The sequence below is a fragment of the Schistocerca americana genome, chromosome 2 (genome assembly GCF_021461395.2).
Source record: "Schistocerca americana isolate TAMUIC-IGC-003095 chromosome 2, iqSchAmer2.1, whole genome shotgun sequence".
NCBI lineage: Eukaryota > Metazoa > Arthropoda > Insecta > Orthoptera > Acrididae > Schistocerca > Schistocerca americana.
The window spans coordinates 921,708,681-921,720,068 of NC_060120.1; the positions used below are offsets into that span (position 1 = coordinate 921,708,681).

At 38.5% G+C, this 11,388-nt stretch overlaps 1 protein-coding gene across 1 annotated transcript in view; it reads left to right on the forward strand.

Annotated features, from left to right (window-relative positions):
• Window positions 1-5,862, forward strand: part of LOC124593868 (N6-adenosine-methyltransferase non-catalytic subunit) — a 63,321-nt gene extending 57,459 nt beyond the window's left edge. Inside the window, exons 6-7 of the mRNA XM_047132216.1 lie at window positions 28-200; window positions 5,100-5,862. Of these exons, the coding sequence (XP_046988172.1) occupies window positions 28-200; window positions 5,100-5,358 (432 nt within the window). The 3' untranslated portion in view covers window positions 5,359-5,862. The remainder of the gene's footprint in view (window positions 1-27; window positions 201-5,099) is intronic.
• Window positions 5,863-11,388: the final 5,526 nt, after the last annotated feature.

Consider the following 11,388-nt stretch of genomic DNA (forward strand, 5'->3'; position numbering starts at 1 on the left):
ATTCATTTCAGTAAATTTCATTAACAGGAGCACTGTCTGATGGGAATCAAAGGAACTGTTCGGCGATCCACCGATGGAGATTTTATTCATGCAAATGTGGATATTGATTTAATCATCTCTGAGGAGCCAGAATATGGGTCCTTGGAAAAACCTGTTGAAATATTCCATATTATTGAACACTTCTGTTTGGGAAGTAGAAGGTATGTGATTTCTGTTTTATGTCCCACTTATTTGGAGAAATTAAATTAGTTGAAGTTAAGACTAGCTTGTGCATAATTTTATTTCTTGGTGGTATTATAGATAGGTATGTTGACAGTGATTGTTACTGGCTTCACTATAATATATGCCATTTAATTAACCTTTCTCCAATGACAGATTTCAAAATTTCTTTCATAAGAGAGAGTCCATCAAAGATTTTTGCAGTCTCTCTCTCTCTCTCTCTCTCTCTCTCTCTCTCTCTCTCTCTCTCTTTTTCATAAATGATCAATTGGAAATAGTTATTTTAATAATAGCTTGTTATTTTGTTTTATTTCATTTCTCTTTAAGAGATGTTTGAGGACTTGACATACGGACTTGACATACATCTACTCACCTGTTACACTTGATTATATGTATTCAACAGGTAGTGAAATATGTGTCAGCCTTTAGCTTCATCTGATGAGTTGATTCCTCCTGTAATTTCATAAATGGCTACTAGAAAGCAGAACATGTATGCAGCATGCTGCTTTAAGAACATGTTGTGTCTCCAATACCCAGGATAATTGGTTATTACTAAAATAATCAATGTTGTCAACAAATTATAACAAACTCAGTCCATTTCTAAGTTTTTGTTGCTTTATAAATTTGGTTGGAGTGGGCCCATATCACTATCTGGCTTTTCACATTTAGATTTTTTTGTGCTCTGTCTAAATCAGTTATGTCAAATCTGTGCAAGATTCCATTTAAAGGCTTCATCTGAGTCCTTATTGTGTCCAGTAGCAACATCTTTTTTCCTTCATTTACAGTGAGGTAAAGGGAACTGCTGAACAGGCACATGATTATTAGAGAGAGAGAGAGAGAGAGAGAGAGAGAGAGAGAGAGAGAGAGAGAGGGGTGGTGGTGGTGGGGGGGAATAGGGAGACAGGCACCAAGTGATTCTTGCATGCAGTTATGTGAACACATACATAGGCTGGAGAGGTGGAAAAATAAAAATTCATTGTTGCTTCATTTACAGTTCATATCTTGTACCGTAAATAAAGAAAGAAAAAGAGCATTGTGTAGCAATGAAAAAAGGAAAGTAATGTAGTTCTGAAAGTAAAATGATTAATGATTTGTCAGTAGTGGATGATTGTGGTGTACCACATCTAACAGAGCTGTATCTCAGTGTTTCGATACAAAGCAATGTAGACATTCTGCTCATAGCTACTGGGCATTTATTATAGAATATGTGTGTTGCACATTTGTGAGGGAAACCAGCAATTAGCATTTGTCCATTGAATTGCAATGAAATGCAAGTGAGAGCCTGAAAGGGGGGCAAGACCAGCCACCAGCTACAGTGTGTCCTCTTGGTCATCATAAAAGTCAGATTCTGGCTTTGGGAGAAGTTCCAGTTTATGCAAAATGGCTCACAGAGGTATAGAAAAGTGAACTATGTAAGGCGTATCATCATTATGCTTCAAACTTTTGTGTAACTGCTTTACAAAAAAGGGGAAAAATCTGTTTTGTGTCTAACTTGACTGACTTGTCAGAGTGATTTGCAGATGCCTACTTAAAAGTACTCATTCCAATAGAAACTCATTGTTACATATGTCCTTTATCCTATATCACAGATTTTACTCTGTATAGTATTTCTTGGTGCTATCTGAGAGAACTAGGGCATGTTACAATGTGCCTGTAACAGTGAAAGGGACTGATAAGGTGGTGGAAAGTATTCCTGTTTATGGTGGAATGTATCGTTTTGAGTATACAGAGCTGTATATGTTGCTTAGGGGCAGAATGTGAAGCTGTTGTCATAACAGTGAAGATAAAAAATCACCCTTACTATGAACATGAAGAAATGAATTTCAGTGATATCCTGGGACCATAGTGCTCCAAAACATATGTGCATTTCTCCTGGTCGACACTTGACAGGTGCTGCTGCTATTCATAAATCCTTTTGTTGAAACAATGCGCACAGATACCAGATCAGCTGTTTCACATAGTTATATTGTGCCAGTTGATTGTGCAGATTGTGTGTGCTGTCATTCAGTCTGACAAAGAGAAGAGACAGAAATGCAAAGAACCGTATCGGTAAGAACACAGAGTATCATTCTACAAAAATACCATGCCTTGCTGGACAAATGTAAAAAATGTAATTATCCAAACAATGTGTGGTAGATGATATAAATAGTGAAGAACTGTTTTTCAGTTTATTGTATTTTGTGGCTAGTTAGCTTATGTGGCAGACACATTAACATCCAAAAATTGAGTGGGAATAAAATTTTTTTGGTTAATCAATTTGTAGTAAAACTTAATGTCTAGTAAGTCCATGTTTTCTCAAATTTAGCCATGCATGCCATTGCTCTTTCTGGCACTAGGCCCCTCAATTATATAATAGTCGTTAATGAAAGCTGTGAATGTCATGAGTCTTTAAGCAGTGTATGCCAACTTTTTCTTTTAAACTCAGGACTAACAGTGTAGTTAAATTTAAATTTATGTTTAAAGAAAGTGATATTTTTGTATGTCCTCTTCCAAATGTCCTACATTCTATCGAATGAGAGACTGTTCTTCACATTCCAGAAAGACTTAGAGTGGATAGGGCGACCAGAAAACTAATTTACTCCAGTCTTACAAATGCAGTGTTATATCTATATGTCTTTGGTGAAATCTCTGAGCCTTTTTACATTCAAAAGGGAGACAGTGTCTCCCACCTGCTCTTTACTTTGGTTCTAAACAAAATTGCAAGAGATTGGGAAAAAGATATCATAGATATAAACATCCGAAATTCAGGATGCAAAATGAATGTTAAGTGGTTACGTTTGGATGAGGGTTTAGCAGTTATCACTAAGACCAAAGAAGAAACTAAATATCACAGGATTTCATGGTCAGCGTTCATTTCCTTGGTGGTTTTTGTTCTGACTGAAATCGCCAGGCTAGAAACTAAATATGCCATGGAAAAACTACACTAGATTGCGACAAAGGCAGTCTTCCAGATATCTAACAAGAAAACCCATTATATAGAAAATCTTCATGAAAACAGCAAGGCAGTGCCATTAAACATGAAATATGGGATGATCTGACAGGTATCTTCCTGCAAACACTCTGGATGAATCCAAATGCCTTTGTAGCTGGACAGTAACGCAAACTCAGTAGGAGCCATCAACTTTAGAAGGCATTTAGTATCACATGGAACCAAACAAAAAAGTATTATCTTGCAATGTCGAATTACTACATAAAAAGAAAGTTCTTTTATCAGAAGCACTTTATGCATCAGAGAGAATTGTTGAAGGTCATTCTATGCCACGCAGGATTTTGTGCATGAGTGACCTCTAGATTATGTCCCATAAATGTTTGATGGGATTCACATTTGGCAATATGGGTAGCCTTCAAGCCAGTCACAAACAGTTGTGGTCTAGTGACATGGCACATTGTTCATAAAAATTCCATCATTGTTTGGGTACGTGAAATCCATGAATGGCTGCAAATGGTTTCCAAGCAGCTGAACATTTCCATTTACAATAAATGATGGGTTCAGTTGGAATAGAGCACTCAGTCCATTCCCTGTAAACACAGCCCACACCATCATGCACCAGCGTGCTTAGTGCCTTGACAATGTGGGTCCATAGCTTCATAGGGTCAGTGCTACACTCAGGCCCTAACCTGGGCCATTATCAACTGAAATGGGACTCACCTGACCAGGCCAGAGTTTCCCAGTAGTATAGGGTCCAACCGATATGGTCGAAAGCCCAGGTGATATCATGCTGTTAGCAAAGGCACTTGTGTTGGTCATCTGCCACTGTAACCTATTAACACCAAAGTTTGCCACATTGTCCTAACAGATACAGTCGTCGCACGACTCACATTGATTTCTGCAGATATTTTCCTACTTCGTGGAGCATTGCTTGTCTGTTAGCACTGACAACTCTACCCAAATGCTGCTGCTCTCATTCCTTAAGTGAAGGCTGTTGGCTGCTGTGTTGTCCATGGTGAGAGGTAATGTCCAAAATTTGGTATTCTTGGCACACTCTTTACACTGTGGACCTCGGAATACTGAAATCCCTAATGATTTATGAAACTGAATGTTCCACGCATCTAGCACCAACTACCATTCCACATTCAAAGTCTCTTATGCTCGTCACGGGCCATAATCGTGTCAGACAGCTTTTCACATGAATGACCTGATTACAAATGACAACTTTGCGAATGCACTGCCCTGTTCTACCTTGCGTACATGATACTACTCCATCTGTATACGTGCATATCACTATCGTATGACTTTTTTCACTTCAGTGTATATGATTGTTTTTGTATTATACTCAACAATAGCTTCATCAAAATACAACTCAGTATTTTTGATTCAAAAGAAGTCAAAATCAGCTGATTAGAACACTCTATGGAAGATTTATAAGACATGGACATCACAGATGAAATTATAATAAATGATCTAGCCTCTCGAACACTAGTAATGAAGCAAAGACTATGAAGAAACTTAAAAAGAAGGCTAGCAAGAAATGGTAAGAAAGAACTTAGTAAATTTGTGAAAAGATTTTGGAAGAATAAGTGGCAAAAACCACCAAGTTAGATATCAGGTTTAAATATACTACTTATGTACATGAACAAAGAAAGAAAGAATAAAAATGCTGACTAGTAAGTGAAGATAAGGTCTTATGACCCACTTTATAAGTAAGCTTTTCTGAGTGTGATATAAGTGGTATCTTGTGACAAAGCTTTGAACTCCTGAGCAACCATATGTAAAAATATCATAAAGCAAGACACATTTTATTTTATTTATGGTAAATTACAGTATTTTAATTGTTTTATTTTCTCTTAAATTAATGTTTCATCTAGACTATTGATAGGACTACACTACACTAAATCAACTGCAATCACTGATGTACTTCTTTTTTGTGTTTGTGTTCCAGGTTGCATGTCTTTGGACGAGATAGTACAATCAGACCAGGTTGGCTTACAATAGGGCCTGAATTGACTAACAGTAATTTTAATGCTGAGTTATATGCTAGTTATTTTGCCAATGGACAGACAACAACAGGCTGTACAGAAAGAATAGAAGCACTGAGACCAAAATCCCCTCCACCAAAAGGCAAAGGATCATCTGGTGGACGAGGCAGAGGAGGGCCATCTAGGGGTGGTTTCTCACGGGGTCGGGGCAGGGGTAGATAATAATATTTGTGTTCATACCTTCTCTCATATAATAACAATGTGTGTGCCACACAGAGATCAGAAATGAAACATACCAGGAAATAATGAAAACTGTGACTTAGAAGAATGTGCGATGTGTGTTGACTATACATGTAGTAAGCAAGCAAACATGATTCTAAAGTTTTAATTACTAATTTGCAATGTATAATACTTTATTAATGTGCATATATCCTAAACCAAGATTTAACTGCCCACATGACTTGTAGTAAATACAAGTGAGATTTTAACATGGATTTCATGTGTTGCAGATATTTGACAAATTTAATAATTTTGTCAGTTTCTGCTTTAGTACTTTATTTTATAATGATCTTCCTAAAGACTTTACTGTAAATTATTTTATGATTAACTTTCTATGAAAGATGATGTGTTATAAAACTGGTGTATAACTTCTTGTCTGAAATATAACTAGCATTGAATGTGACATGAGAGACAGGATAAGTAATTAAACTTCTTGTTTGGTATTAAGACTATGATGGTAATTTTATCATCGGTGTTTTGTGTGTCTGTGAGATGGTGAAGAGTAATGGAGAATAATGATTTACAAGGTGGTAAATGGTTGAGTTCTTTAAATTTGTAGTGATACTGAATAACATTTTGAGAACTGTTTCAGTAAGGGTCAAACTACTCACTTCTGAAAAAATCATCCAAAAATCCTGTGCCTTAATCATCACAGTTTTCTCTGTAGGAAACAGTTAAAGAACAGGGAAATGCTAGAACAGCTGGATGCTATACTGTGCTACCAGTGTGTTCCGACAACCAAAACAGTATCTCTTAATTCATAAGTCCTTAGAATAGGAATAGCATAAATATCTTCCATTGCACACATGCAGTGTATTACTACACACAGGGCTACTATAAATGATTCATTTATTTCCAAAGCTCTGTGTTTTACAAAGTATTACATATGCAAATTAGACTGATGTATGAATAGAGCAGTAAACTCACCAAGTTTGTTCAAAAAGATTTCGGGCTTGCAGCTGGTCATCATAAACTTCATTGCACAATATTTCGGCTGGACAACTGCCAGCCATCTTCAGGTGAGCCGAACGAGGACTGACGAAGATGTTCTCCACTCTGTCTTTTATAGTGTGCTGATAGTACTGCCGTGCATGCATTGCAGTCGCGGAGACAGAAGGGCCACACTGCCCAGCGGCAGCGCTCCCGCTGGTGGAACTGCAATACTCAGCTGCCATCGGTATTGTTGCTGGCCGCAGCTATCGAAGTCTTCTGGGGTCTTCATCTCGAGCAAATTTCGGAGATGACGGGATTCCATGCATTATTCAACTGGTAACCACTGTCACGGTTCATTAGATTTCCCACAATGCGTATTTCAACGGATTCTTTGATAATGGAGTCCCCAAAAGTTGTTGCTGTGGCCAAAATCGAAGTTTTGTCGTACTCCATTGAATGTCTGTTAGAAATATGATGTTCTGCAACTGTAGACTTACTGGGTTGCAGTAGGCGAGTGCAATGTTGATGTTCTGTACAACGCTCCTCCACTGTACGCATTGTCTGTCCTATATAGGCCATACCACATTGACATGGTATTTTGTAAATTCCTGCCTTCTGCAGTTACAAGTCATCCTTCACCGATCCCAGCAAATTGGAAATCTTAAAAGGTGGCCAAAAAACCACTTTCACATGAAAATTATTAAGAATCCTCCCTATCTTGAAGGAGATATTTCCAACGAAGGGAAGAAAAGCTAGGGACTTGGCTGGCGCGTTCTCCTCTTTATCCACTTCTCGGTTCCTGGCTTTTGTTGAGAAGGCCCAGTTAATTTCCCGGGTCGACTATCCATTGCCTCTGAACACCGTCCTCAAATGTGCAAGTTCCTTAAGCAAATTCTCAGCATTTGACACTGTATGTGCCCTGTGCACAAGGGTTTTAAGTACACTCATGATCTGGGATGGGTGATGGCAACTTGAAGAATGCAAGTACAAATCAGTGTGAGTGGGCTTACAATAGACAGAATGTCCCACCGAGCCATCACTCTTCCGTTTAACCAAAACATTGAGGAATGGAAGGCAGCCATCTTTCTCTAGTTCCATAGTAAATCGAATATTCTCATGGATGGAGTTAAGATGATGAAAAAACTGCATTAACTTTTCTTCTTCAGGGGGCCACATTTTACACTCTAAAAATGTTCTGCAATTGCCCTTCTGGTCACATGACGCATGTTCAAGTGGTAGTCAAGTTCGCTACGCACCTTATGCAGTAATGGTCTGTCTGTGGTCATCACAGCATCGTTGATGTGTTCTCTAAGATGTTCCAGTGTTCTGGGCAGTGGAGGTAAGTAAACGTGGTCCTTAATGTACCTGCAAAGAAAAAAGTTCGCAAGGCACGAGGTCAGGCAACCTAGGGACCAAAGAAACATAGTCACATCATCTTCACCACTATGCCCAATTCAGCAAGTTCATTGTTCAGGTAGCAATGAATATCGAAGCTCCAGTGAGGGGTACCCCGTCATGTTGGAAGATGACGTTCTTGGTATCAGCAGTCGACTTTGAAAACAACCACAACTGCTACGTACCAAGTTGAGAGGTATCCGTCACAGCCTTCCCACGGAAGAAAAACTGCCCATACAGCTTTGTCTGTGACATTGCACAGTAAACATTAACCTTTCACATATCTTGTTCAAGTGCCAAAATTTCCTGAGGATTTTTAGTGCCCCACATTCTCACGTTGTGGCGATTAACCTTTCCAGATAAATGGAAGGTTGCTACATTGCTGAATATTTGACTGCATACAAAACTTTCTCTCAAACTCTCCATAATTGTATCCAGTACACTTGGCTGACCGGTAATTTTCTACTTACAGATATAACCTGTGTCCCTAAATTGTCAATGCCAGTGCACAGTGCTCTGTGTATATGGCAGTTCTTTTCCATACTTCCTTATGAATGCACACTGCTCTGTTTCAACAGATAAACATCTTGCATGCTCTAACACATGAAAAATCTTTTCTTGCTTTGTTGCCATTTTGTCAAGACACTGCACTCGTAGTGCCAACCAGTGCACACAATGCAGATTCACTGAGTTTACTGTTATACTCGTGCATCAGTCATATTTTTGCACTAATAATGCTGTGGAAAATATAAAACTTTGAAAATGAATGGTCATTTATAGTACCCCTGTATAATTACTACTTGACATAGATTGTAACAATTTGGTATTTTTTGTTTGTAAGTTCCAAAAATACATTAAATTTGTGGCTGTTAGTCAGGTTTCTTAATGAAAACTTTAGGAAAAAGAGCTTAAATGTTGTATACACCTCATAGTTCATTAGGTAAAGCACAGTGTAAATAAACTCTCTTTCATTATTGTTTTTCAACCTTATTAGCTAAAATAATCAACGAATAACATCCTCAGATATCTTAAGTTTTGCTGACACTCGTACATCATATGCACTCAAAAACTCTAATATTTTGTGTCAAAATGATACAGGTGTAGTTTATGTACATACATCTATATTGCAATGTCTGACTCAGTTTTAATATTAACCATAAGTGATGTCATACTCTACATAAAGAGTTTAATTCACAGATTTGATCTGTAAAGTTCATTCAATATTGATGGGTTATTACATATTATTTCTAGAGATTTGGAGTTTCCTACAAAATATGATGCTTAATACCCTAGTGGAAAATAAAAAAATGAAAGCTTTCCAGCAATTTTCTGAAAGGTATGTGTAGAATGTTGTGGATACCAATTTCAGTATTTTGTTCTGTTCTTTTCCAAAATTGCGAAAGATAAGTGCCAGTGTGATTTGTTTGAAAACGACACAACTGATTTCCTGTTCCATCCTTCCCCATTCTGAGTTTATACTTAGTCTCTAAGGATCTTGTTGCTGACAAGATGTTAAAATTGTCATCTTCCTTCCTTTTTTAGTGTTTCACACAGCTTGCACCTTTTGTTTCATATGATCAAGGGATACTGCCCCATCACTTCTCTCACATACTTAAAGGGGCCTAGGTCAGTTGATTGTGATGGACATTTTGGAGAGTGAGTTGGGTAGTACAGGATGCATGTGTTTGGGTATTGCCACTCACGCCAGAAGCTATCTCTGCGACATTGTAGGAACAGCAGCAGAATGGGGAGGATGTTATTAGCGATGTATGTTGTACTTTCCAGCGTTCCCTGAAGAAACACGAAATGTATTTGGTCACTATAGGCTATGGCTCTGAACGCCATGCTCTCCAGAGTTCATTAGTATCTGATACACATCAGTAATTGCCACTGTCATGGTCGACATTACACCACAAAATGACAGTCACCGGCAGTGCAATAGAATCTCCTGTCATTATTAAAATAATTTTGCTGCATTCATTCCTAGGAATGTGTCTTTTACTTGGAGGTGAGCTGTACATTGATGAGTTGTGAAAGAAAGCTAATGCACTGACATCACCTTCTCTCTTATTCCAGCTTCCAGTGAAGAATTCTTGCCACATCAGACACTTCCGGTGGGACACAGTTCTAAATTGTGTTATGGGCCCAATGTAATCTGCAATAACTGCTGGTCTGATAAGCTTGTCCTCTCATGACATCATGTACAGCTACCACCTGGTACCTAAACAAAGCATATTCACTTTTCTTGATCCACTGATGCACAGTTGATACATCACATCCAAAATTTTGTTCAATGTTCCAGAAGTATGCTGAAAATGGCAGAAAATCTCTCAGTAAGTGAAATGCACTTGTAACTAATGGGACTTTCACACAGGCTTCTTGACATATTTTCTGAAGGCATCTGTTAACAGGTTCTTGCACTGTTGGCCAGTGTTACAACCAATTTTATGTGGCCACCGTTTTCATCCTCGTACTGGTTCTTACTCTGTTTGGTGTACAGTGCTTTGAATCATTACTTTTACTGTCCCCTATCAGTGGACCATTCAAATAATTTCTTTGTACCATACATATTGGTAGACAACATTTTAATCTTCCACAGCTGTTGATGAGTAACTTTTAATTTTCTGTTCAGTTCAGAGTGTTATTTTTACTTCTTTTGTTTTAAATATATAAAGTAGGGCACTTGTATAATGGACTTGCAAAACCTACAAAGAACAGAAGTACCGGGTGGTTGTAATTAAACTTTCCCTATTTAACACATTATAAAACAGAAACTAATTACTGCATGAGGACCAAACTTGCTACCATCAATGCCAAGGACATAGGGGAAGAGAAATAATGCAGAATCAATTTAATTGAAACACTTTTAATGTGCTCCTACGGTACATAATACCATTATACAGGTTGTTACAAAAAGGTACGGCCCAACTTTCAGGAAACATTCCTCGCACACAAATAAAGAAAAGATGTTATGTGGACATGTGTCCAGAAACGCTTAAGTTCCATGTTAGAGCTCATTTTAGTTTTGTCAGTATGTACTGTACTTCCTCGATTCACCGCCAGTTGGCCCAATTGAAGGAAGGTAATGTTGACTTCGGTGCTTGCGTTGACATGCGACTCATTGCTCTACAGTTCTAGCATCAAGCACATCAGTACGTAGCACCAACAGGTTAGTGTTCATCACGAACGTGGTTTTGCAGTAGTGCAATGTTTACAAATGCGGAGTTGGCAGATGCCCATTTGATGTATGGATTAGCACGGGGCAATAGCCGTGGCATGGTACGTTTGTATCGAGACAGGTTTCCAGAATGAAGGTGTCCCGACAGGAAGACGTTCGAAGCAATTGATTGGCGTCTTAGGGAGCACGGAACATTCCAGCCTATGACTCGCGACTGGGGAAGACCTAGAACGACGAGGACACTTGCAATGGACGAAGCAATTCTTCGTGCAGTTGACGATAACCCTAATGTCAGTGTCAGAGAAGTTGCTGCTGTACAAGGTAATGTTGACCATGTCACTGTATGGAGAGTGCTACGGGAGAACCAGTTGTTTCCGTACCATGTACAGCGTGTGCAGGCACTATCAGCAGCTGATTGGCCTCCACAGGTACACTTCTGTGAATGGTTCATCCAACAATGTGTCAAT